This window comes from Phalaenopsis equestris, unplaced genomic scaffold (genome assembly GCF_001263595.1).
Source record: "Phalaenopsis equestris unplaced genomic scaffold, ASM126359v1 Scaffold001307, whole genome shotgun sequence".
NCBI lineage: Eukaryota > Viridiplantae > Streptophyta > Magnoliopsida > Asparagales > Orchidaceae > Phalaenopsis > Phalaenopsis equestris.
This window is the reverse complement of record NW_018165746.1, coordinates 1,178,663-1,203,638: the sequence shown is the minus strand read 5'-3', so window position 1 is coordinate 1,203,638 and position 24,976 is coordinate 1,178,663. Positions and strand designations below refer to the sequence as shown.

At 35.7% G+C, this 24,976-nt stretch overlaps 1 protein-coding gene across 7 annotated transcripts in view; it reads left to right on the top strand.

Annotated features, from left to right (window-relative positions):
• Positions 1-5,672: 5,672 nt before the first annotated feature.
• LOC110033859 (probable inactive histone-lysine N-methyltransferase SUVR2) overlaps positions 5,673-24,976 on the top strand; it is a 39,161-nt gene continuing 19,857 nt past the window's right edge. Inside the window, exons 1-8 of one of the 7 annotated variants that reach the window (XM_020737991.1) lie at positions 5,673-5,837; positions 5,940-6,063; positions 6,291-6,504; positions 6,705-7,011; positions 7,084-7,290; positions 12,685-12,809; positions 12,966-13,766; positions 14,181-14,446. In XM_020737991.1, the coding sequence (XP_020593650.1) occupies positions 6,313-6,504; positions 6,705-7,011; positions 7,084-7,290; positions 12,685-12,809; positions 12,966-13,766; positions 14,181-14,446 (1,898 nt within the window). In that variant the 5' untranslated portion in view covers positions 5,673-5,837; positions 5,940-6,063; positions 6,291-6,312. Of the gene's footprint in view, positions 6,064-6,290; positions 6,505-6,704; positions 7,012-7,083; positions 7,291-12,684; positions 12,810-12,965; positions 13,767-14,180; positions 14,447-24,976 lie in introns of all 7 variants that reach the window. The other 6 variants (XM_020737993.1, XM_020737996.1, XM_020737989.1 and 3 more) reach the window with 6 other exon arrangements.

Sequence of the window (24,976 nt, the reverse complement as noted above, 5' to 3'; positions counted from 1 at the left end):
GCGCGAGCAGAACAAAAGGTGATTTTGTCATAAAACATAAGAGTTACAGAAAGATTTAAAAATTATTATTTATAATAAAATATTATTTAAATTTAATTTAATAATTTTTATTCTATTTTTTTAACAAATATTTTAAATTGATTATAAATCTTTATAGTCTTGTAGTCAATTAATTTTTTTTTAAATAATACTCATGAATATATATATATATATCAGTATTTGACAGATGCCCATGAGAGTAGCATTTCAAGCTAAAATGAACCAAATACAAAAAAACAAATTTTTGTTCGTGTTCAGCTTGTTGACTTAGCGAATAAGCTGAACACGAGCTATTCGCGAACAACGAGCCATTTTGACAGCCCTATTTGAGCGCACGTGAGGCTTATTTACATGTTTAGCTGAAAAATATATTTTAATTGGGTGTCTTCAAACAGGTCCGTTTAATAAACTTGTCCGTTTGATCGACCTCACGACCTACTTCTTCAATCCCGCTTTTTGAAGCTTTGTTTCCTCCCGTGCCCTTCTGTCTTTCTACTCCCTCGCTCGATCGCTATTATCGTAGGCCAGTGCTCCCTCGCCTCTCCCACAATTGCTCCTAACGACAAACCTCGGCTTTCTCCTTCCTTTCTTTTCCGAGATCCTCGAGTCGGCTTCCCGCACCTTCATTCACAGCGTCCCGTGTTTCGCTGGTATCGTCCTCTATCCTTCCACTTTTTCATCATTCTCCTACGTCAAAAGTCGGTCATGTGGATCTCTCTAGTATCGTGTTTCCCTTCTCTTAAGCGCAGCTATGATCTGAAAAAAAAATGATTGGGCCTCAGCACGCCCTGAAATTTACACCATTAGCTTCAATCATGTTGTTTTGTTTTTAATGCATTTCAATGGACATATCATCTAGACCATTAACACCATTTGAATCTCTCTAATGTCCTGCATTTCATATTTTTAGCTGTAATTTTTGTTGTTTTTTTTTATCAATCTTGATATTCACTGCAAAGTGGGTTTTGTATGGTATATTTTATGTTGTTCTTAAGTTGTTTTTTACTTCTCAAGTATCAAATATATTATTATGATAATTCTGTTGCAAATAACATTACTGCACAGAGGTAGAATGATCATTTATCCATAAACAATTGCAGAACAGTTGTTTTCTAACAGCACAAACCAAACAACCAGCCAGCTTATCTGGATCAGCTCTTGATTAACTGCTCATCCAGATCACCTGCTAATAAGTATATTATTAATAAGTTGCAGTTACCCCAAACATGCCCTCATTCTAAACGATGAATGTGGCCACAGTGAGTCACCTGCAACTTATGACTGCGACAAATTTACATAATACTCTTATCGTATCACAAGAAGAAAGGATAGAACCTGCGATGCTCTAATTGCAAAGCAAGAGAAGCCGAGAAAGGGCAGTGATTCTCCCTGTCATTCTTCTACTTCTTCTTCTCAAATGAGATGGGAGAAGCGACGAGCCTGCAGTTTTGGGAATTTCAGGATATTTGTTGTCTCTTTAGTTTTATGATGCATGATAAATGATTTATTTCAGTTTGGAGAAGCGACTATCCTATCTCTGTTTGGAGTGCAAACAACAATCATCGAAGGTATGATAAATATTTAATACAAATCTAGCCAAATAAAAAAATCAAACAAATTAAATCGTGTATTGCTTAGCTTAATTTTTCTTTCCTTATGTTACTTTATTTTAATATAAAGTTGAATTTATTAAATCTAATCATTATGTGAATTTAATGGATTTAGTTAGGCGGAAAACCAGAAAGCAGGTCTATGTCAAATGCCTTATATGAATTTAAAAAATTTTAATTTTAAATTGAACCAAACATTAATTTGAATTTACAGTATTTTTATTTGATAAATATGAATTTACCGAATTTACTAAATTATATTTGACATGAATCTTATACGCAACCAAACACCCCCTTAGAAGAAAGGGATTGAAGGACCATTTGCATATGAAGAAAAAATGAAGTTCGAAGCTCATCAACAAAATGATTATGAATACGCAGAGCCATTGATAAAATGGAAGTAAAGAAATTGCAATGAGATGTGGTTGGAGAATGCATCGAGGAAGTCAATAACGTGTAATTTTTGATTTAAGGAACATTGCGAGTGAAATTTAAGATTTTGTAGGATTTAAAGTTATTATATATGCTATTTGGCATCTTTAGGCATAATGCTGCTCAAATCTTGCTACCAAATAACACCTTAGAGTTTGATGTGTAGCCTTATAGAGATTTTGTAATTGGTAGAACATAGGTTGCATTTATATTTAAGACTTTGTCTAACATTTGTGAATACATCATAAAAAATCGAATTATTAAAACATAAATATGGATGTAATACTTGAAATTAGCATTTCTAGAATTTAATTTGGAACCATTCAAATTCTAATTTTAGTGAGCTTGTGATCGAATTGTAAGTCTCAAATAGACAATCCCAAGAATACCAAAAGTTGTAAATAAACTAGCATTATTCATATTATGACCTAACTTTGAAATTACAGATGGCTTGGAGATTTAATTAACGATAGAAGTTTATTCGTCGACTAACATAAAACAAAGCATCATCAAATAGTTATTGTCCGATCGTCGTCTTCTTATCAGCATTGCCCTACTTTCGAAAAATGACAAACTCATATTATCGAGGCTACAAACCATCCATGAGACATGAATAAATAAATTTTGAATCATCTTCAACGTGTGATCAATTCAACTTTGAATTATTTTCAAACCTCATTTGATCACAATCAAATCATCTTCAATTTAAAGATCGTTCGATCATATATCAAATATGAATTTAGAAGTGCTTGATTGAGAGTTGAAGAAGGTTTGTATACTCATCAAATAAGTGTAAATCATTAACATGGTACTTCTAGCCTCAAAGTATGTGTGATCATGTTCCAAGATTGTTCATATATAATGTTAGATTGGGTTGACTTATTTGAACTTGAGTGATATGTGTGCATTTGTATGATTTAATATCATTAATTAAAAGACATTATAATTATGATGATATCGTTGGTTTCACTACTTTGTAAATGTTGTCATTATTAATCATGACAAGCACAATAATGTTTATTATGGAAATGCTTCTCATTGTTGAAGATAAATAGACGTTTTTTTAGCTGACTGTGGGAAATGCTGTCACGAGAGAAAATATGGTGAGTGCTGAAGATTGATATAGTACACCATAAGTACATGCTCTAATGAAAAATGCCCAAGCCCAATATTATAAATAGATATGCAATATCATTGCAATATCAAACTTATGAGACAACGAGTTAAAAAAGAGGTGTGTCTATTTCTTTAGGGTGAGAATACCATGAAAGTCGAGCTGGGGGACAATAAGATGCTCACGGTGAAGATTTTTCATCACTACTCATGAAAAAAATATACAAGCGAACGCTATTTTTATTCACGAAATAAGTTTATAATTAAAGTTGGATATAAATGCATAATTTGCTCACATGCACTTCATTACTCATTTTTACATCTAAAATAACATATCAACCAATGAGAATGACCTTGTTAAGTCAATTTACATGCCCCTACTTAACCAAACTTTTATGAGATTGTAAAGAAAAGCGAGCCCGATATTTCATTTGAGAGAGTAAGGGACATTGTGGAACAAAAGTAAATTGCAAGTTAGTTCATCATATCACAATAATAGATAAAGCATCATACCTGCATTGTTTTTGAGAAAAAAAGTGGCATGGCTAAGCTATATAAAAATAAAATAAAAAAATATTTGTGTGTAAATTGAATGCTTTATTTAATTTTGTATGAAGGATTTATATTCAAGACATCAAAATATCAAGAAAGCAAATGAGGAAGGTGAGATACTTTTCATCGACCACACCGAAACTTTGAGTTTGGTGGGGCTAGTGAAGAGGTGCGCCGAGAGAAAAATGCGGAATAATGAAGAGGAGTCAAAGGATCAACCCATTGATATCCTATATACAAATGTGGAGGGGAAGAAGTTAAATGATCTACCTATTATCTTAATATATAAATATAAGATTTATTTAGTTGTTAATTATAATTATACAAAAGAATGACGTATAATGTATAGTGTTTACAAAAAGGTCAACGAGTAATAAAAAGTACATGACAAAGGATTTCACATATTTGTCGAATTAAAATAATAAGACCATAATGACATCATCATTGATCCCCTTCACTCATTAACAAGAAACAATTGTTATTAGTTTTAATCTTTGATATTATGCATTGTTCATTACTCTAAAGATAATGAAACAACACAATGTGTTTATAATAAATGAATGCTCTGATGACATGATTAGATAGGAGGGTGATAATCTTTTTAACAAATTAAATATATTAATTTCAATTTATTCATTTTGCAGTATATTATTTTTGCATGTTTCTAAATTAACCATCAATTCCATCATAAAAAAATAAAGATTTAAATGCATTATATCATATATATTTATATATGACTCATAAGTCATTTATCTTAACCTCATAATATATAAAAATAAAGTTGAACACACTCTGCGCGTAGTAGGTTTCCTACAACACTTCAAAATGAGGAAAAGTAAGCACACTTCATGAAAAATCAAAGATTTATTCTAAAATCTACAAGCATAGTTAGCAATTAGAAAATAACCTAATAGTGACATATTTTCTCACATAAAACTTGCACATTCCACATATCACAAACAAGTGGCTAATAAAAATATCATTATTAGTACCATAAATGTTTAATGGATTTTTCTTAGAATTTATATAAAAAATATGAATAAAAGAAACACATAAATGTATAAATAACAATCATTTTTTTATATAAACAATGCCATATCAACAAATACACTTAAATCATTCATAATTCTATATATTAAAATTTAGCTGTGATATATGTAAACACTAAACAAACAAGAATTATGTGGTACGCACTTAAATCCCCTCAAATAAATTCAAATTTTTTCGGGGCAGACTTTACGTGGGCGGGTTGGGCTTGGCTATTGCGGAATTTGACCAAGTTAATGCGAGCTCAGGTCGGGCCGGGCCGGGCCAGTCAAATTTCTATTTTCTCACCTTCAAAACCGCCCACTACTTGCAGGCTTATGCCGAGCCCGTCAGACCACCTGCCCAACGCCCAAATATATTAACAAGTATAAAAATAAGTACTACAAAAATAAAAATAAGTTTTGCAATAACTAATCAAGATAGGCATGCACAACAAAAAAAATCAATGAAAAAAACTGATCGCCCTTAAATTCCTAGGAATATCATACAAATAATAATAGTAATCTTTCTTAGCAAGGGCGATTACATTCAAGACTCCAATAAATGATAATTAAACTCTTAATTAGCAATACAAAAAATTCAGAAAAAATTATTGCATACGGACATCGCATGCAGTGTCCGATCTACGCCGTAGATCACGGTGATTGACGGTGAGGATGTATTTCGGTGAACCCCACTTTAAATTTTATTATTATTATTATTATTATTATTTTAAAATTTGATTGCATTCTCACCGTAGATCGACGTGATCTACGATATAGATCAGACACCGTATGCATCTCTGCATGTGATGTTCATATGCAATAATTTTTCTTAATTAAGGCTTGATAAATATTACTGAAGAGTGATTCATAATGAAATGAACTCCAAACAAAAATTCAATATAATCAACTTTAAGTTAAGGAGGAAAAAAAAAAGAAAAAAAAACAGGTACCTACGCTCATCATAGGCGCTCTTTCCTGCGCGATGCATGATTTCATGAACTCGATGACAATGGAGGGAAGCACCAAACCCTAGAGAAGAAAGGGCTCCATCTGTGCAAATGTAGCATCTTCCATGACCCCCAATCCATCAATCCCGCCTTCCTTGCTCTTAAAACACAAATGAACCAAGAATGTTATTGCTAACTACTATCTTCTGGGTTAGGGCGCTCCTTTTACAACTCCCAATGTTTCTCTCGAGTTTCTCGGGATCCAAGAACCGATAATCTGGAAGCCAACGTTCTTGGACTTTACCGTGCTAACTGTCGATCGCTTCAGTGATTCCTGTGGTCACAAACCCTCTTTTTTTTTAATCTTCTGCGTAAAGTTTTTTGCTATCGCAGGCATTCTAGTTATGTGTTTTCTTAAATTACCGGAAATGCATGTGATTCTTGCTTGAGTTTTAAAGATTCACAAGCCCAGATTGTGGCATTTACTTCTTTCTATCTATGTTGAAAAATGCAGTGCGAGTGAAGGTCTTCTAAGATAACTTAAACGGGTCTGTTGTCTCTTTCAGGATTTGTTAATACTAGTTAGAGATGGCTCCATCTGCTCAGACTCAAAGGGCACTATCGGCTGTTAAAGCCATGAAGCTCATTGGGTTTGATCAAGCCAAAGCGAAGACTGTCTTGAAGAAGCTGCTCAAAGTTTATGAGAACAACTGGGAGTATATTGAAGCAGAAAACTATAGGCTTCTTGCGGATTCCATACTCGATGACGAGGAATCAGTGGTAGGTTCTATTTTGGTTCTTTCCGTTTCTTAATGCTGTTTGATGCCTTGATTAGTTTGTGGGTTTTTCTTAGAGCCATGAAAATGAACTTAGTAAGTGAATCTTCAGATTATGAAAGACGTTTTATGATGATAAATACATGAGTTTGAAGAAGTTTATAGTTAGTGATTTGATTTTTAATCGTTTCTTTTCTGAACCAGAAGCCTGAGGCGAATGAAACTGATGCTGCTGCAAGTGAGGCTCCTGAATCATCGCGCAGGAGGCTAAGGCGTAGACAAGAGGATTCTGGCCATCTTCCGTTAACAATAGAAGCTTCTGCTTCCGGTGAAACTTCACTCAAGAGACCAAATATTGTTCAATCACCCGAAGAACGTCCCACAAATTGCAGAGGTAAAATGATTAAGCCGGTGGAGGCTCAATGGCCCCATGATGGAGAAGGAACGTGCTTATCGCCTCGTTTGGAACTTAAAAACGGACATGGTCGTGAAGATTGCAGCCCTATTTCAGGTGGTATAGTTTCTCGATTGAGCAGGTTCAATAATTCTGCAAATGTGCCATTTCTTGAATAAGGAAATTTAGGGTTACTTTTGATGCATGAAATAGGTAAAAATCAACCGAGCAGCACATTTGGAAGTTTAACATGTTACAAAAAGCCAAAGATTGAACCTAACAACGAAGTTCTTCAAGATATTGTTGCTGTTGGTTTTTCGTCTATTCAAGATATCTCCGTGGATGATGTGCCTATCACATTGCCGCCACCGAATGGAATTCCTTCAAGAACCTCTGGTATAAACATGCTAAAAAGTTGTTGAATTAATCAAAATAATATTTCTTTTTCTGCTAAGGCGGCAAATGTATAGTTTCTCCTTGTAATTCAGTTTCTTTGGCCACTCGAGGCTTCATAAATGTTGAATGATTGTCAGATTACAAGCCTTCCCCAATGTGAGCGCATCTTGGTTTTGGATAGGCTGCATATCTAGTGATGCATGGTAGCTGCTTGCATTATTTCATTGAGGCCAAATTTATTTTGAAGATTTACATCGTTACCACTTATTTCCCATGCATTTACATATCTAATACCTAAACTTCAATTTTTACATACATGCCACATTAACCATGCATGAAAGGTGTATTTCACTTTTAGAAGTTAAATTTGTGGTCTTTCTTATGTGATATGAAAGAATTGGGTTGTATAAATGTATAAAGTGAATTTTAGGTGTTATATATGTAAATACAAAGGAATTGGGTGGTCTGTATGTAAATGTCCCAATTTATTTTCCAATTTTTTTTATTTCCCTGTCTAGAATTTCGTTTTTCTGGTTGATTGATATTTTTCCAAGCATTGGTTTGGCTAAATGCTTGCTTTCTTGATGTAGCATCGTTAATTTGCACTGCTAATGTTCAGCTTGAGAATAGTTTTATTTTCTGTCTCATTGACTCAGTGTTTATGTATTTATTCATATTTGCATTTGTACTATAATTGCTGTCTTTTCCTGATGATTGCTTATTTTTAATTGCCAAACCAAGATTCTTCTTTTGCAGTTTGTTTATTTCCAATATTTTTGTGGAAAAAGATTGCTCTGTCTGCTTGGGGGAAGAAAAGTTAACGGTGATAAGTAAATGGCTTCTAATGCACTGAGCAGGGACATGTTTTAGAATGTATAATTATAATCATGATAACTGAGATAACTTTGAACAAGTTTCTCTTCTTTAATGTTGCATGAAAAGGCGTATTTCACTTTCATTTCTGTTGATTGTTCTGTCTAGAATTTCATTTTTCTGGTTGATCAATATTTTCTAAGCATTGTTTTGGCCTAAATGCTTGCTTTTTTGATGTGGCATCATTTGTTTGCATTGCTAATGTTAAAATTGAGAGTATAGTTTTATTGTTTGTCTCGCTGACTCAGTTTTTATCTATTTATTGATTATGGCATCTGTGCTATGATTACTGCCTTTTCCTGTTGATTGCTTATTTCTAATTGCCAAGCCAAGATTCTTCTATTGCAATTTGTTTATTTCCAAAATTTGTGGAAAAAGATGGCTTTGTCTGCTTGGAGAAGAAAAGTTAATGGTGATAAGTAAATGGGTTCTAATGCGTTGAGCAGGGAGATGTTTCAGAATGTATAATTATAATTATGATAACTGAGATAACTTTGAACAAGTTTCTCTTCTTTAATGTTGCATGAAAAGGCGTATTTCACTTTTTAAAAGTTACAATGGTGGTATTTTTAATGTGATATGAAAGATTTCGGTATTATTAATCTATAAGTGAATTTAAGGGTTATATATGTAAATACATAGGAATTGGGTGGCCTGTATGCAAATGTCCCAATTTATTTCCCATTTCTTTTAATTGTTCTGTCTAGAATTTCGTTTTACTAGTTGATCGATATTTTTCGAAGCATTGGCTTGGTCTAAATGCTTGCTTTCTTGATGTAGCATCATTAGTTTGCGTTGCTAATGTTAAGCTTGAGAGTATATTTTTATTGTCTGTCTCATTGATTCAGTTTTTATGCATTTATTCATGATTGTATTTGTACTATGATTGCTGTCTTTTCCTGTTCATTGCTTAATTTTAATTACCAAACCAAAGTTCATCTATTGCAGTTTTTGTTTATTTCCAAGATTTTGTGGAAAAAGATTGCTTTGTCTGCTTGGGGGAAGAAAAGTTAATGGCGATAAGTAAATGCGTTGAGCAGGGAGATGTTTCAGAATGTATAATTATAAATTTGATGACTGAGATAACTTTGAACAAGTTTCTCTTCTTTAATGTTGCATGAAATGTTTGCAAATCCTTGACACTTTGTTTGATGCTTCTTTCTGCCTTGGCTTGAATTCGCGCTCCCAACATGCTCAATCAATTTCATATAAGGGAAGGTTGGTCATTAGTCCGGCTAACTTCTTTCTCCAACGTACATTGGATGTCTTTGCTATCTTTTGATAAAATTTATGTGCAATGGGAATGATTTTGTTGATTTTTCGTTGGCAGGTTTGTTTTTTTTTTTGTGGGCTGATTTGCACTACAAACTAATTAGATGAATTAATCTTTTATGCCTGCTATATCTTCGATTATATTATATGGCTATATGATCTTTGAAATTTTGAGCGAATCATACGAATCTGGATCAACTAGGCTAATGGTGGTGGAATTGGTGGCTTGAAATGATTATGGATGCTTATTTTAACGTGTGAGAAGGTGATCTCTTTGAATGGTGGGGTGGCTCAAAGTGTGTTATTTTGATTTGAAATTTTTCTTTTCGCAGTGGGTTTAATGATGTGTAAAAGAAGGAATATGATGGTGGATGGTTTGGCTAAAATTTGGATTGATGATTTGGAGTAGCGTGAAGTTTTATTGGGTTTAATCTGTTATACTAGTGTGGAGAACAAAACTAGGTAGCTGTTTATCTTAGGCTTGACTGAGACCTTCAATGAGGGTTTAGTATGGTTTAGGGCTTGAATGGTAGATGGCTAGTTTTAGATGATTGTTAGATGGAGGAAGATGTGAGAGAGACTTAAGAGAGGTGTTTGGTGTAATGAGTATTTACAAGATAAACAATTACTTCCACCGAGGTAACCTATGCCTCCAAATACTAACTCTCAAGTGAATAAACTTCCTTAAAACATTTTATCACTTGATATTTAAAATAAATCAATATATACCAACATTTTTATAGTTATTACAATGACACTTCGACTATCATCAATCAAGAGGAAGAGGAATATTTGGAGGGATAGGAGGTGTGCGTCCACTAATGAAACAAAAGTGGCAACCTACTTCATTTGTTCATTATATGTTACTAAGTTTTAAGTGGCTAACCCATACACATTTTTAAAATGTAAACCCAAACTTCTTTATCCAAAACATAAAATTTATATATTAAAAACTCAAATAATTGTGGCTAGCCCATACATATTCCTAAAATGTGAATCCAAATGTCTATATCCAAAACATAAAATTTTTATATTAAAAAAACACTTATTAATTCCCACTTTTCTTAAGTGGGATCTTTAAACGGGCTTTTTTGAGCGCTTACTTGGGCCCTCTAATTTGATGGTTTTACGAGAACTCTTTGTTGGATTGATGGTTGGAAATGATTGGATATTTTGTGTATAGAGGGATATGATAGGGGAATACACAAGGCTAGTTTGGGTTGTTTTTAAATATCTCCTTTGGGAAAGGGTTAATTGTTATCTCAAAGGAGTAAAATAATGGCAGAGGGTTTGGTTAGGAGATGAACTTATGATGTGCAGTATTTGATGAAATTTTATGAGATTTAATACCTTGTAGTGGCATGGAGAACAAGATTCGTCACTTGTTTATGGTTTTGAGAGATTTTATGGGATTGGTCAGTAGATGGGTTGCCTTAGATGCTGGCTGGAGTTGACGGAAGATGCTCAAGGGATTTAGGAGATACGTTGAGAGTTGTAGTAAGTGCATACAAGATAAACGACAAATAGCACAAAGGAAAGTCCTGTTAATTAACCAAGTACTATCAAAAAAGAAACCCTCCCAAAAAATTTATCGTTCAAAAGTTGAAAATTTCAGTAAATACCATCACAATTTTCAGATTTTAGAATTTCTCTTAGACTAACACATTAAAAAGGAAGAGAAATTATGAAGGATAATTAGGTGGGTGGCTATTAATTGAAAATTGTGCTAATGAATTTCATTAATTCATTTTATTTTTCATATTTTATTTTGGGCCTAGCTCAAACATGTTCCTCAAAATGAAAAGTCAAGCTTCTATGTATATATTTTGAAATATAAGTATTAAAACTCAAATATATATATATATATATTTTGATTGAGCTCTTGAAATGTGCTTTTGTTGGGTTCTTTAGTTAGTTAGGGTGGATGACCTTTTGGTGATATTGATTGCCTATTTAGTTTATCGTGTGAGGATATGATTTAGAGTTTTTGGTTTCATAGTTAACTTTTTAGAGGGTATGATGGAGGGAGAGACAATGCTCATTTAAATCTTGGTAGTGTGGGCTTATTTGAGTTTTCTTTTGATAATATATTTAGTGTTCTCTAGAGGTGAGAAATGATGGTAGAGGGTTACGTTAGGATGCGATCTTATGATTTGAAGTGGTTTGTTTAGTTTTATGGGTTTAAAGAATTGTAGTGACATGGAGAATAAGACTAGGTAGCTGTTTATTTAAGTTTAGTCTAGATTATCAATGAAGGGCTTTGAGTGCTTTTTAGAGCTTGGCTAATGAATGATTGGTCTTAAATAATGGTTTGGAGGTTGAGAAAGTGTGAAGGCTTTATAGTGGTGTGAACAGTAAGACTAGGTATCTTTTTATGTAAGTTTGGCCTAGATTTTCAATGTATGGCTTTGAGTGGTTCTGATGGCTTGTGTAATCCATGGCTGGTCTTAGATGATGGTTAGGAGGTTGACCAAGATGTGAGAGAGATCTAGGAAAAGTGTTGTGCAAAAGTTTATAAGATAAACATTTAACCCAATAAAAAAGTTTCAAGAGAGTAAACTTCTAAATTTCTTAAAATATTTTATCATTGCAAAGTCAAAAGCTTTCATTGTATACCCACAATATGAATGGAGTTTATGACTACTCTTAGACTGTCATTTTATATAATGAAAAAAAATTTAGAGGGAAAAGAGGTGGGTGACCGTGATAGGAGGAAGGTACTAGCTACCTTCTTTAATTCATTTTATTTTCTAAGTTCATCAAGTGGCCATCCCATTCATGTTTCCCATGCAAAGTTTCCAAAATGAAAATTAATTTACATTTAGATGTTTTTTTTCTTGATTTGGCTCTTAAAATTGGCCTTTTTGGGCTATTGCTTGGGCTCTTATTGGTGTTTTTGTGATGGATCGTTTTGCTTGAATTCTTGTGAGTAAAACTTTCCATCTGAATTAAATATTCATACACCACCCAATCATTCTTAACATAAATTAAAATCTTCATTACGATCTTACATTGTTCTGCATCCCATAAGTTATTATTGCTCAACATTTTTTTGTCCTTGTATTCTTCCTTTCTTGTTAATTATGTTTGGATTTATTAGTATGATTGTTATACATAATTGTTTGGCGGGCTTTTAATCTTTCATGCTGATGAGCTCTTAATTTTTTTCTTAACAAAACTGCATTGCATGGGTGATTTTCATCGGGAAATTGCTTCGACTCATTTAACTGATGCAAAAAATGCATGAAGTAGCATTCAATGGGAATGAAATAGAAAGTCTTAATGTTTCAGCGCAGGAGGCCAGGTCTGATCTTTCAAGTTCGCCGGAAAGGGTGTCTGCTAATACTTACATAGCTTCCTCAAACATGGGGGAGGTAAAACTTTCATTGATCTATAATTCTGACCATCCTAATTTTAAAATGCCAAGCATAGAATCAGTTTTTAAAATGGTTGAGGAGAAGACTTTAAAATCTTATAAGATCCTTCAACCAGATTTTTCACTTATGAATCTAATGAAAGAGATATGCCAGTGTGCGGTGGATTTAGCAACTGAATCTAGTAAAGATGAACATGAGAAGGTTAGAAATGTGATTCCTCCGTTGGAACCTTTGAAAAGATTCCAGTCTTCTAGCCCAAATCATATTCTGATTAATGGATCTTCTGGTGGTGCACTGGATTTGGCTGCATTGGAAATTTCAAGGCAAAGCATGAATAGTCATGATAGCATTAATGATTTGCAGGAAAATCTTGATCCAGAATCCTCAGGCCACAATGCTTTGCAGTGTTTGGCAATTGTCCCACAACAAGAGCATGCTGTTAGTGTTCTCCGTCCCCCACATGATGAGAACGACATAGCAAAAGGCGAAGAAAGAGTCAGAATTTCACTTGTTAACGAGTTAACCCAAGAGAAATACCCGCCTTACTTTCATTATATACCTCAGAATGCTGTTTATCAGAACGCGCATGTCAACTTTTCTCTTGCTCGTATTAATGACGAAGACTGTTGTCTGAGCTGTTTTGGTGATTGTTTAAGTGTGCCTATCCCATGTGCCTGCACACGAGAAACTGGTGGTGAATTTGCTTACGCGACAGATGGCTTACTCAAAAAGGAATTTTTGGATGAATGTGTTTCTATGATCCGTTATCCTGATAAACATCATCATTTTTACTGTAAGGATTGTCCCATAGGAAAGTCCAAGAATGAGCATATGCCTAATGCTTGCAAGGGACATCTTGTTAGAAAATTTATTAAAGAATGCTGGAGCAAGTGTGGATGCAACAAACATTGTGGCAATCGTGTTGTTCAGCGTGGCATATCACGAAATTTGCAGGTCATCTCCTTGTATAGTTTTCAAGATAGGCCCTAATCTATTCATTTGTTCTGATATGCATGTTTTAATATTTATAAAGAAGATTTGCATGCATACCACTCAATTCCTATGATTGTACATATGTAACACCTAAACTTCAAGTTTTACATGCATAACACTTTACTTATGCATGAAAATGTGTATTTCTGTTTTTTAAAGTTCAAATGGTGGTATTTTTGATGTGGTATGAACGATTTGGATGGTATAAATGTTGAAAGCAAAATTTTGGTGATAGATATGTAAATACATAGAAATTAGGTGGTATGTATGTAACTGCCCCTATTTATAATTCTTTTCAAGGAACATTGCTTTTTGATTGCTGTTGCTTCAGCTAATATCCTTTATTTGCATTCAAAAACCTATTTGCGTGCTTAGGTGTTTTTTATAGATGGTGAGAAAGGATGGGGTCTTCGAGCTCTTGAAGAATTGCCTAGAGGGGCATTTATCTGTGAATATGTTGGAGAGATATTAACAAACACAGAACTTTATGATCGTACCATTCAAAAGACTGGTGGTGCAAAGCATACCTACCCTGTGTTATTGGATGCTGATTGGGGTTCGGAAGCTGGATTGAGGGATGAGGAAGCTCTTTGCTTAGATGCTACTTTTTATGGAAATATTGGGAGATTTGTGAATCACAGGTACCATGCTTTAGATTGTTTTTTTTCTTGTCAAGCAGTACTTCTAAGAGATAGACTTGCCTTTGCATTGCTTTGTTTTTCAGATAATGGTGGGGTTAAATAAACGCAAATATGTATTTTTATGGGTTTTCTAAGGCCAACATGATTATTTGTGTTCGATTGTAATTTATGACTGTGGTGGAAAAAACTTTTTCATTTTTTCTTTTTAGTTGGAGCTAGCACTGTCCTCTACATAACTATCTTATATGCTATAGCCATATAGCCGGTAAGAAAAAAAAAACAACTATATATCCCGCGCTAGCAATTTTCGCAGTTTATGGGTTGGATGGATTATTGCTTTATTTTTCCCAAGAGAATGTAATTTTTTTTTCCATTGCTTTTTTTTTTCTTTCAAATTTTCTTAGGTTTTCTCTTTAACGTTAACCGTCTAACTGATTTTCAACTAAGAACGAATTAGAAAACTTACCATATATGTTGATGTTCAATTTATTCAGAGCCTACTTCAATGCCAAGTTTTCTTGGATGTCCATTTGTAGTTGCAGGCTTTAGGGTGTTTTTGACGATTTGTTCTTGAGAGTTGAAGCTGGAAAAAGACTTCCGAATCACGCACTCAGAATGGGTGCCATTTGGCTCACAATGGATGATCCTCCTGGAGGCTGTAGCTTGCAATTTATTTGACTAGCTTGTAATATCGTGACAGTGCATATTCTTCTGTTTGTTTTGAAGTTCTAATCCTTTGTAATGTTTGCTCTTTCTTGGTATTCTTGTAGGTGTATAAAAGTTTCTAGCTTGCAACGTCCGAATCATTTTTTTGTCAATCATCTTTGTCTAACCATTTGTCTAAGGGGGAAAGGATATGCTGTTTTTGAACTTTGTGTCCTTCACGCTCCATATTGATCTCCAAAAACTATCGAGAAATGTGTTGTCTTTATTAGAAACAATGGAGGCTGCAGTTCGAAGAGTTTGTGCATTTGTTGAAAGAGAAATATGTTCTTTCCTCGCCTGCGATTCTTTGCATGGAGTCGAACATGCTTGCTGAAATGATAGATAAAGATGATTGATGAATAGGGAATTAAATTCTTGTCAAGACCTCTCAAGAATTCCACTAAGATGTACACCTAGGGACAACTAGTTACTAAAGAGGTGTATGGTGGCCCACCTTATGTTTGGGATTTTGATAAGTTGAAAAGATGATATCCTTGTGTGTACTGTTATGAATTCCATTGAATTTTTGGGAAGTAAACGTAGTGCTTCAAAACTTGGAGAGTTCTTCGCTTTGGGGCTATAGTGGTACGGTTGTAGTATATGTCCCATATAACTTGGTCAAGCAGTCGACATCCTTCTATAACTTCCTTAAATTTCTGTGATAACGGAGCCCCATATTGATAATTATAATCATTAAATTTGCCCTCATTAAGAGCGTTGAAGGCTTCTTGAAAATATGGATCCACCAGGTGCATTGTGCTCAACTCCCCATGGTGCAACAATAACTATATTAGCATGACACGACCATGGAAGTCCTTGTGATTGATCAGAAAAATGTGTTTGCTAAAGTGACTATAATTTCATAATGCACTTGATATGGGAAAATTTTACACTAGTAAATCTATTTTTGTGGATTGTATACTCTGAGCACAAAAATAGACTTATAAGTAACCCTACATTATTGTCGTGATCAAGCCAAGAAGTATGTTAAATTATAGTGTACTTGATAGGACATTAATTTTTTTTTGGCTACATGTCACAGACTAACTTATCTCAAGTCATCCATGCTGCTTTAGCGCTCTTTCTTGACACTAAATCAGCCTAATCCTCACAACCTTTGGACTTGTAAGCACAAAATACACTTGGAAGTAGAACATGAAGAAGTATTGGAGAAAGAAACACTTCACCAAGAAATAGTGATTATAACACTTGAATGCTTGAGAACCTTGGATGGATCTTGGATGAATACAAATGAAGGGGAAAACTTGTATTTATAGCCTTCTCCAAGCCTAAGAAATCTTTCTATATTACATTAGAATATACTATCTTCTAGATAGTTCTACACAATTCTCTTATATAATCCTAAACCTTTCTAGGTTATTCTTGAGTTATCCTTGGAGCTTTTCCTTCTAACCTTCTCTAGAATGTGGTGGAGTCTTCTAGAGTCTCTTGGATTGCTCTTTACATTTCAGTTTTCTTTAGAATCTTTCTTTCCAATGATTAGCTTGCTAATTATTCTTGAAGATGGGGGATTGTGACACTCTCCCTCACTTAAGCTCGCAATGCCCTCATTGCGACATCCACTTGTTTTTGCTTCTACCCACTTCTTCGTTCTTCTTGCAACCTTATGTAATGTGGCTCAAGCGAACCCTCATTGCTCATTCCAGGATTTGACAAATTTGGAGAATGTTGGGCTTTCTCTCTTGTAACTGGTTGTAAGGGAGAGGGATATCTGCAGTAAGATTTCATGGCTAGCGGCTTAGTCCTTGGTTCCAGATCGGTCTGCTGATTTATCTTCCTCATTGGTGGTGAAAGACCTTTATATCCTTTAAGCATTGCTGCCACTTCCCTTGGTATGTCTTCTTGGGGCTTCAATTCTTCATCATAGTCATGAAAAATAGCCAAGTAGCTCTCCTCATCTCGTGAAATGCCTCCCTTGAATTGGATGACCGATAATATTTTGACTTTCTGCTTGTTAGTCTTTGTTGTATTTTCTAAGCAAGTTTGGTTCCCTTTCATGATTTACATGCTATTGTCGAAGAGTATTGAGAATGCTCTTGATCTAAGAAGTTTGTCCTTTCAACAACTTTAAAATAATCCATCGTAATGACAGAGAATTCTAAGGTACCTGACCAAACTCCAATATTGGTTTTCACCCCTCTGGCTATTCCATGGTTTTGCCTTACTGCTAAATTGACTATCTTGACGAAGCCTCCCTCATCAGTTATTCGAGTTCACTTGATGGCTTGCAACCTTTCAGCTAAACTCCCAACCTTTTTGCTTCTTCGAAAGAGATGAAGTTGTGAGAAGCACCCGGGTTCACTATTGCTCAAGTGGTCTTCCTGTGCATTACCATATCCACAAAGAGTAACCCCTTTGCTTGAGGTTTTGTTGGAGCTTGCATCTCATTCAACAATTGTATAGACCCTACTTGTGCTGCCATATTGCTTTCTTCTTTCTCTTTATGACTTGTAAGGTGAGAGTTCAAAGCATTATTCTAAGGGCAATCCCTTGCCCAATGAGGTCCTTTACAGAGAAAACAGTTGCGTGGTTTAATATTGTTGTTGTTGTTAGATTTCCCCTTGTCTTTTGCTTTGGATGGGGTCGATTCACGATTGCTTTCTTCCTTATGTCGATCCTTGTCTTCTCCTCCTTTGGCATATGTACTTTTCTTATTTTTAAGCTTTGTGGACTTTTTTGAGTAATCAATTAGGCTTTCGGTGATCGCGATGGTAGTGACAAGATCTTGCAGTCCGTGCCTTCTAAGTTTAGCCTTTGCACACTGTTGGAGTCTATCTATGAAGTTGAAAAGAGCATCATTGTCAGACATGTCAGAAATTTTAAGAACCAAACTTGTGAACTCCCTAATATAATCTCGAATCGATTTCTCTTGTTTGAGCCTTATCAATCGGGCTCTAGCCTCACCCTCCGCATTTTCATTATAGAATTGCCTCTTTAACTAGTTTTTTAAAGTCATCAAAGGTAGATATGGTGCACATATCTTTTTCTATATCTTCTCGCCTTCTTCTCCGCCACAACATAACAATGTCTAAGAGATAAAGGGTTGCAAATTGAATTCTTGCATCTTCATTCGCAATCCCCATCGTTCCAAAGTATTGGTCGAGTCCCCATAAGAAGTTTTCTACTTCCTTTCTGTTGCGAGCTCCCCTAAAATTCTTTGGTTTTAGCACTTCAATACTCTTGGCTTCGAAGGTATGATGGTTGGTGGGTGTCGCTGGTGCCCTCTTGCATAGCAGAATATCTCCACGCATCTCCTCCAAGCTAGCACGTACGCCGCTCATCTCCTCTTCTTGGGCTCTTTGTACCTCCTGGAGCTTCCTCATCAAGTTCTTTTGCATCGTTTCCATTTGAGTCCTTAATGAGTCCTCCAGTTGGAGCATCATGCCTTTGGTCGTTGAATGGATTGTGATGTCCTCTTCCTTGAGTTCATCAACCTTTTGACCAAGATCCTCTATCTCAGTCTCCACGCCATTCATTGCTTCCTCCACCCGAGCAAGACGCTAATCAAAGCCGCACATCATCTCCTTGGACCTCCCATGCGGTTTAGATTCAACTGAATCTCGTTGCTCTTGACGACCTCTACCTTGTTGAGATGATTTCACATTAGTGGCTTCAGACTCCATTACGTGGTCTCCGACGCTCCTTTGCCATGCCTTCGAATCGAGACTCTGATATCAATTATCACGGACTAACTGATCTCAAGTCACCCATGCGGCTTTAGCGCTCTTCCTTGGTGCTAAATCAATCTAACCCTCACAACATTTGAACTTGTAATCACAAAACACTCTAAAAAGAGAAATAGAGAGAAATATTGGAAAAAAAACACTTCACTAAGAAAGAGTGATTACAACACTTGAATGCTTGATAATTTTGGTTGGACCATGTATGAACACAAATGAGGTTAGGGACTTTTATTTATAGTCCTTCCTAAGCATAAAAAAACTTTCTAGATTACATTAGAATATGCTATCTTCTAAATAGTTCTACACCATTCTCTTACATACATGGCCCTCGACCTTTTTAGGTTGTTCTTGAGTTATCTTTGAAGCTTTTCCTTCTAACTTTTTCTAGAATGTGGTGGAGTCTTCTAGAGTCCCTTGGATTGCTCTCTATATCTAGTCTTTTGTAGAATCTTCCTTTCCCATGGTTTGCTTGCCAGTTATTCTTGAAGATGGGGGAGTGTGACATAAAACTAACTTACAAGTTTACTGACGTGAACTACAACTATTGGAGGCATGCAATTCCAATAGCTATAATTGCATTCAAAGCCAATTTCTTTTAAGTATATTGTTATGTTTTTTTTTTGTTTATTTCAAAGTGGCAAGCATTACACATGAATTTTTTAGTAAAAAATTCTATTCTCATTTTCAGTTGTAAATTTATGTCTCATTCATCTTTTGTATTTAATAAATCATTTTAAATTTATCCATTTAGTTTATTTAGTATTAATTTTGACAACTTTCTAACATCCTCGTCATAGTAGGGGTGCGATAAGCTTTCTCATCATGCTTGAAAAAAGTGCATGGCTGGTGATTAGGTTAGCATGGCTTGGGATTTTCAAGCATAACATGCTGTAAAAATTGTATATAGGCCTTTGCCACTAGCATTAAAAAATATATAACAATTTTTTTTGGTCTCATAGGGGCTTGAGCCCATGTAAAATTTGTTGTTATATCTTAAAATTCTCACAAAATGAGGGTGCATTCTTTGTTAGTATTTTATTTACAATCCAATGTGTATTTTGAAAATTTATTCTAAAACCATAACTCTTAAAAGAGTCAAGTGCGAATTTCTGAAGCCCGTAATCTTAATTTTTGCTATGCTCCAATCTTAAAGTTAAAAAATGATGGTTTGATTGAATTGTGACTGGAGTACTAAGTTTATTAATTGCTTGAATTCTATTGATGCATTGCATTTTTCAAATGATATCACCTATGTTATATTTGTGACTGGAGCAACATAGTTCTTATTGATACAAAGAGGGCATTTAAACCCTCACAATGGACTCAATTAAGGAAAGAAATAAAAACAGAATCAAAGAAATAAAATCAGAATAACTATAAAAAGGAACACATAATGCAAAATAAGGGTAATTAATAAATAGGAGGGCTATAAAAAGCCAATAAATCTAATAAACCTAATACTCCCCTTAATTTGAACCGTAGACGTCAATCATGTTCAAATTGAATTTGAAGTCATCGAACAAAGGATGATGAAAATTCTCGGTGAGGATAGCTGCTAGTTGACCATTTAAGGGCATAAAAGGAACACAAATTTCCCAGGACAATCTTTTTCTTAATGAAATGTCTGTCAATTTCCTCATGTTTGACACGATCATATGGATTGGATTGTGAGCAATGCTGATGATGGTCTTATTATCACAGAATAGCTGCAGCGGGATGAAGTTTGACATACAAAGTTCACGGAGCATGATGTGTAACCAAAGGGCTTCAAAGATCCACAAGGACATGGATCGAAATTCAGCTTCAACACTGCTTCGAGTAATAATAGATGGTTTTTTGTTTTTTTCATGTGATAAAATTTCTCCATACAAATGAGTAATATCCCGAGGCGGAACACTCAATCATGAACTGTCTCGACCCAATCAACATCTGTATAAACAATAATGGACCGAGAGGTGTGACGAAAAAATTCAAACCTAAGCCCGGTGTACCTTTTAAATAATGGAGAATCTGGTGGACAGCTTGGAAATGGTGCTCATAGGGGTCATGTATGAATCACTCACTATACTAACTGCGTGACATATGTTGGGGTGAGTATGGGCGAGGTAGATGAGTTTCCTCACAAGATGTTGGTAGTGAGTTTTGTTGACAGACACAACATTGAGAATTTCAGATAATTTTTCATTAGAATCTATAATGACAACCACGAGTTTGCATAGAAGAAGATTGTTGTTTGTCAAGAGATCAACCACATATTTGCGCTAAAATTGATTAATGCCCCGAGATGATTAAACCACTTTCATGAATAAGAAGTACCAGAGAGATTCATAGGTTCTTCATTTTAAAGGACTTAGCAAGAATGTCTTTCAAGGACTCCAATGTTGGGAGATCGTTACCTGTAAGAATAATATCGTCTACATATACAATAAGGGTAGCTACCTGACAATTGGAGGAATGTAGGAAGAAGGGAGTGTGGTCTATTTGAGCCTGAGTAAAGCCATGACCCACAACCACCTTTGTGAACTTGCCGAATTAGGTCTTTGGGGATTGCTTTGGCCCATGAAGGGACTTTTACAATTTGCACACTTACTTTTTGGAGGCAGTAGAGTCAAAGTCAGGAGGGAGAGAAATGTATACCTCTTTTGTAAGCTCTTCATTCAAGAACGCATTCTTGACATTTATCTGGAATAAAGTTCAATCTAGATTTACCGCATGAAACAACATGACCCAAATGGTGTTTAACTTGACCACCGGAGCAAATATCTCCTCATGGTCAATTCCGTAGGTTTTTGAGTATACTTTGACGATTAACTGTGCTTTGTTGCGTTCAAAGGATCCATCAGAGTTCAACTTGGTATTGAAAATCCATTGACACCCTATAACTTTCTTACCCTAAGGAAGATTAATGACGTCCCACGTGTGGTTCCGTCGGAGGGCATTCATTTCATCAATTACTGTATTATTTTAGGCTAGATTAGCAAGAGCAACCTCAATAGTAGTCGGGATCTGATTGTCTGTCAGGGCAGTAGTAAATGCTCTATAGGTCGGCGATAAACTGCGGAAAGAGACATTTCTTGCTATTAATAGAGGGAGCATGTTTGATTGCATACCTTATTCGGAGAACTCACCTCATTTGGAGTGGTCATGCTGAGGATGTCACCCGGAGTAAACTCAAGGTCCTATAAGGAAGTAGTCAGTTCTAGAATAGGAGCATTGAAACATCTGCGTCAAGTGTAAACACGAATAGTGGGAGGATAAGGCAGTGCACTCACCAAATTAGGGGACTCTCTTGATGGCACACTCACCAGAATAGGGGACTTCTCAATGGTAGGAATACTTGGGGGAACATACATAGGAGTAGGATAAGAGACGGTGTCTAAGAACCCATGCTCTCTCTCAATTGGGGTCGAGCTAGGAATAGGGAACACTTTTAAAGAAGGAGACATCAACACTCACTTAAATTTTGTTAGTGATAGGATCAAGGTATTGATACCCCTTTTGTGTTGCAGATTAACTAAGGAAGTTACAGTTGTGGATCTAGGATCAAGTTTACTTCAATTGGGGGCAGTGTTCCAAATAAAAATAGTGCACCCAAAAACCTTGTGGTTTAAGGTGGAAAAGACCCGATTGACTAGGAAGTATGATATCAAAACAGCTAAGGGGGTTCAGAACTTGTGAACTTTAGAGGTGAATCTATTAATGAGAGATGTGGCAATGAGAATTTTATCGTTCTAAAATCATTTCGGGACATTGGATTGAAACATAATGGAGCGAACAATCTCGAGGAGGTGAATGTTTTTCTTTTTGACTACTTAATTCTGTTGAGTGTTCGTATCCGAGCTATGGGGAAGGATACCCTTACCGAGAATTCACCCAAAATAGAGTTGAAAAACTCATAACCATTATCGGTTCGAAGACCTGAATAAGAGTTTTGAATTGCATTAAAATGAATGTGCAAAAGTTTTGGAAGGTGACATCAACTTCTGATTTATCTTTTAAAATGTAGACACACATCATTCGAGTGTGGTTATCAATCAAAGGCAGAAACCACCGTTTATTGGTGTAGCTGGGAGCATGAGAGGATCTACATAGGTCATTGTGAATGAGAGAGAAAGGAGCGTAATGTAAGTATGGGGTGGGTAATGGACCTGATAATGTTTTACTGACTGACATGTCTCACAATTGAAATGTAAATATGGGGTGGGTCAAGGCCTTACAGTTAAATGCTGCCAAACGTCCTAATTAATACAAAATTGTTTGGATCAAGAAAGGGGTGGAAATCACAGCGACCAAATCTTGCAGAGTTTCATTCTCTATAGGGAAGCATTACGAGTGCAAAGTTATATGCGATGTTATAAATATGGTTGTGTGCCATGGGAAGACCTTGGCGATATGATAGGGGAGCATGTTAAGATTGAAGGAGCAACACTTACGTATTTGAATGGCAAGGTAGACGAATTTGCTTACTGCCAAGCACTTCACCGCAAGCTCAACATGCGGAGTAGAACAAAGGTGAAAAAGCAGCTTTTATCACTTTGACCAGAAATCAATTCATCAGTGAATGCAAAAATCAAGCTGTGCTGTTGGGAGTGACAACGCCACAGGAATTCCTACAGCTGCGGGAAGAGTGCTATTAGAGAAGATTTCTAACTATGGTTAGAGGGATTCCTGTGGCAGGAAGGTCTGGAAGCTTGTAGGGAGGATCCAGCGGAGGCAAGTGCCGGGGTGGCTGCTGTAGGGAGGATACCGATACTGGTCTGTTGTTGGAAAGGCTCCCGCTGCTGAAATAAGATCTAGGGGTTACTTTGTAGCTTGAAGTCTTGATCCCGTACTTTGCCATCATCTCCAAAGACTTTTAGGGCTGCTCCTAGTTGACTGTAGTGGTGGGAGTAAAAGATTGGCTATTGTTCTTGCTTCTGCTTGCTGCCGTTGGTGTCTTGCTTTTGCTTGCTGTCGTTGCTGCTGAAGGAAGATTTTGCTGTGTGGGCAGCAGCAAGGAATTTTCAGGTTGCAGAAATTTTAGTACAAGGATCTGGCTAAAATTGCAGGAAGTCTGATAGAAATTGCAGAAGGATCTGACCAGTAGTATGGGGATTTGGGTGGCATAAAAGAGAAGTCTGGCTCTAGGAAAGGAAGTCCGGCTGCAGCAGGAGGAGGAAAGTTAAGAATTTTTGTAGCAAGTGTAGGTCCGAAGCTCAGAATTTCTGCAGCAACAGGAGGTCCGGCGGCTAGGGTTTCATCTAAGGCTTTGATACCTTGTAGAAATCACTTGGGGTGGAAATTTTGCTTCATTTTTTATTCACAGAATATATAGGGAAATCAATCTCTCCTTTTTTTACGAACTTACCAAACATATCTTTCCTAAATTAGGAAAGAAAGTAATGCTGAATAAAAAATAGAAAAATATAAAATATGAAACTAATATACCAATCAAAGGTTTCCTAAGATATCCCAATCCAATCCTGGAGGTGGTGGCTAAATCTTCTCAGATCTGTACAATATGTTACTTGGATTTGGCTGATGCAGTGCTTGCTTTTGACACTGTTTTTTTATTATTATCGTCACCACTTTCTTCGTTTTTCTCCCATCCTTGACTCACAATTCATGAAATTTCCAACAATAGTTAGCGTTGTGGCATTACAATTTTGCCATGTAAAAAAGAATGTACTTTTTATGTGCTCTTGCTTTTTCTTTCTCTGCTCAATTATTATTTCTTTATCTAGGCTTAGGCTTTTTTGTTGCTCCAATGGCTACCACCTTAAAGCTTTCGTCAACTATAGAACAAATTGAGAATAATATTAATTCCTAGAGTGCTCCCTTCTATGTATTTCATCATTAATGCTGACATCTCCTCCAAGAAAAAAATGCAAAGCAATTGTTTTCTTTCTAAATTTTATTGTCTATAATTACATAGTTTGTCTTAATTCTTGCTTTTATTGTTGCTGCGTACATTGCAAATGTGATCTACTTGTCTTGTTTTTTGGGTGTGTTGACCTCATTTTTTCGTGAGGTCTAGTATTCCTCGTAGGAGTTTGGATCTAGCCTTAGGGGTCTTCCTGTGACTATCTTAGAACCTTAGAAGTGGGACCCGCCTCGTTTTAGTTCGACCCGCTTCCGTCCC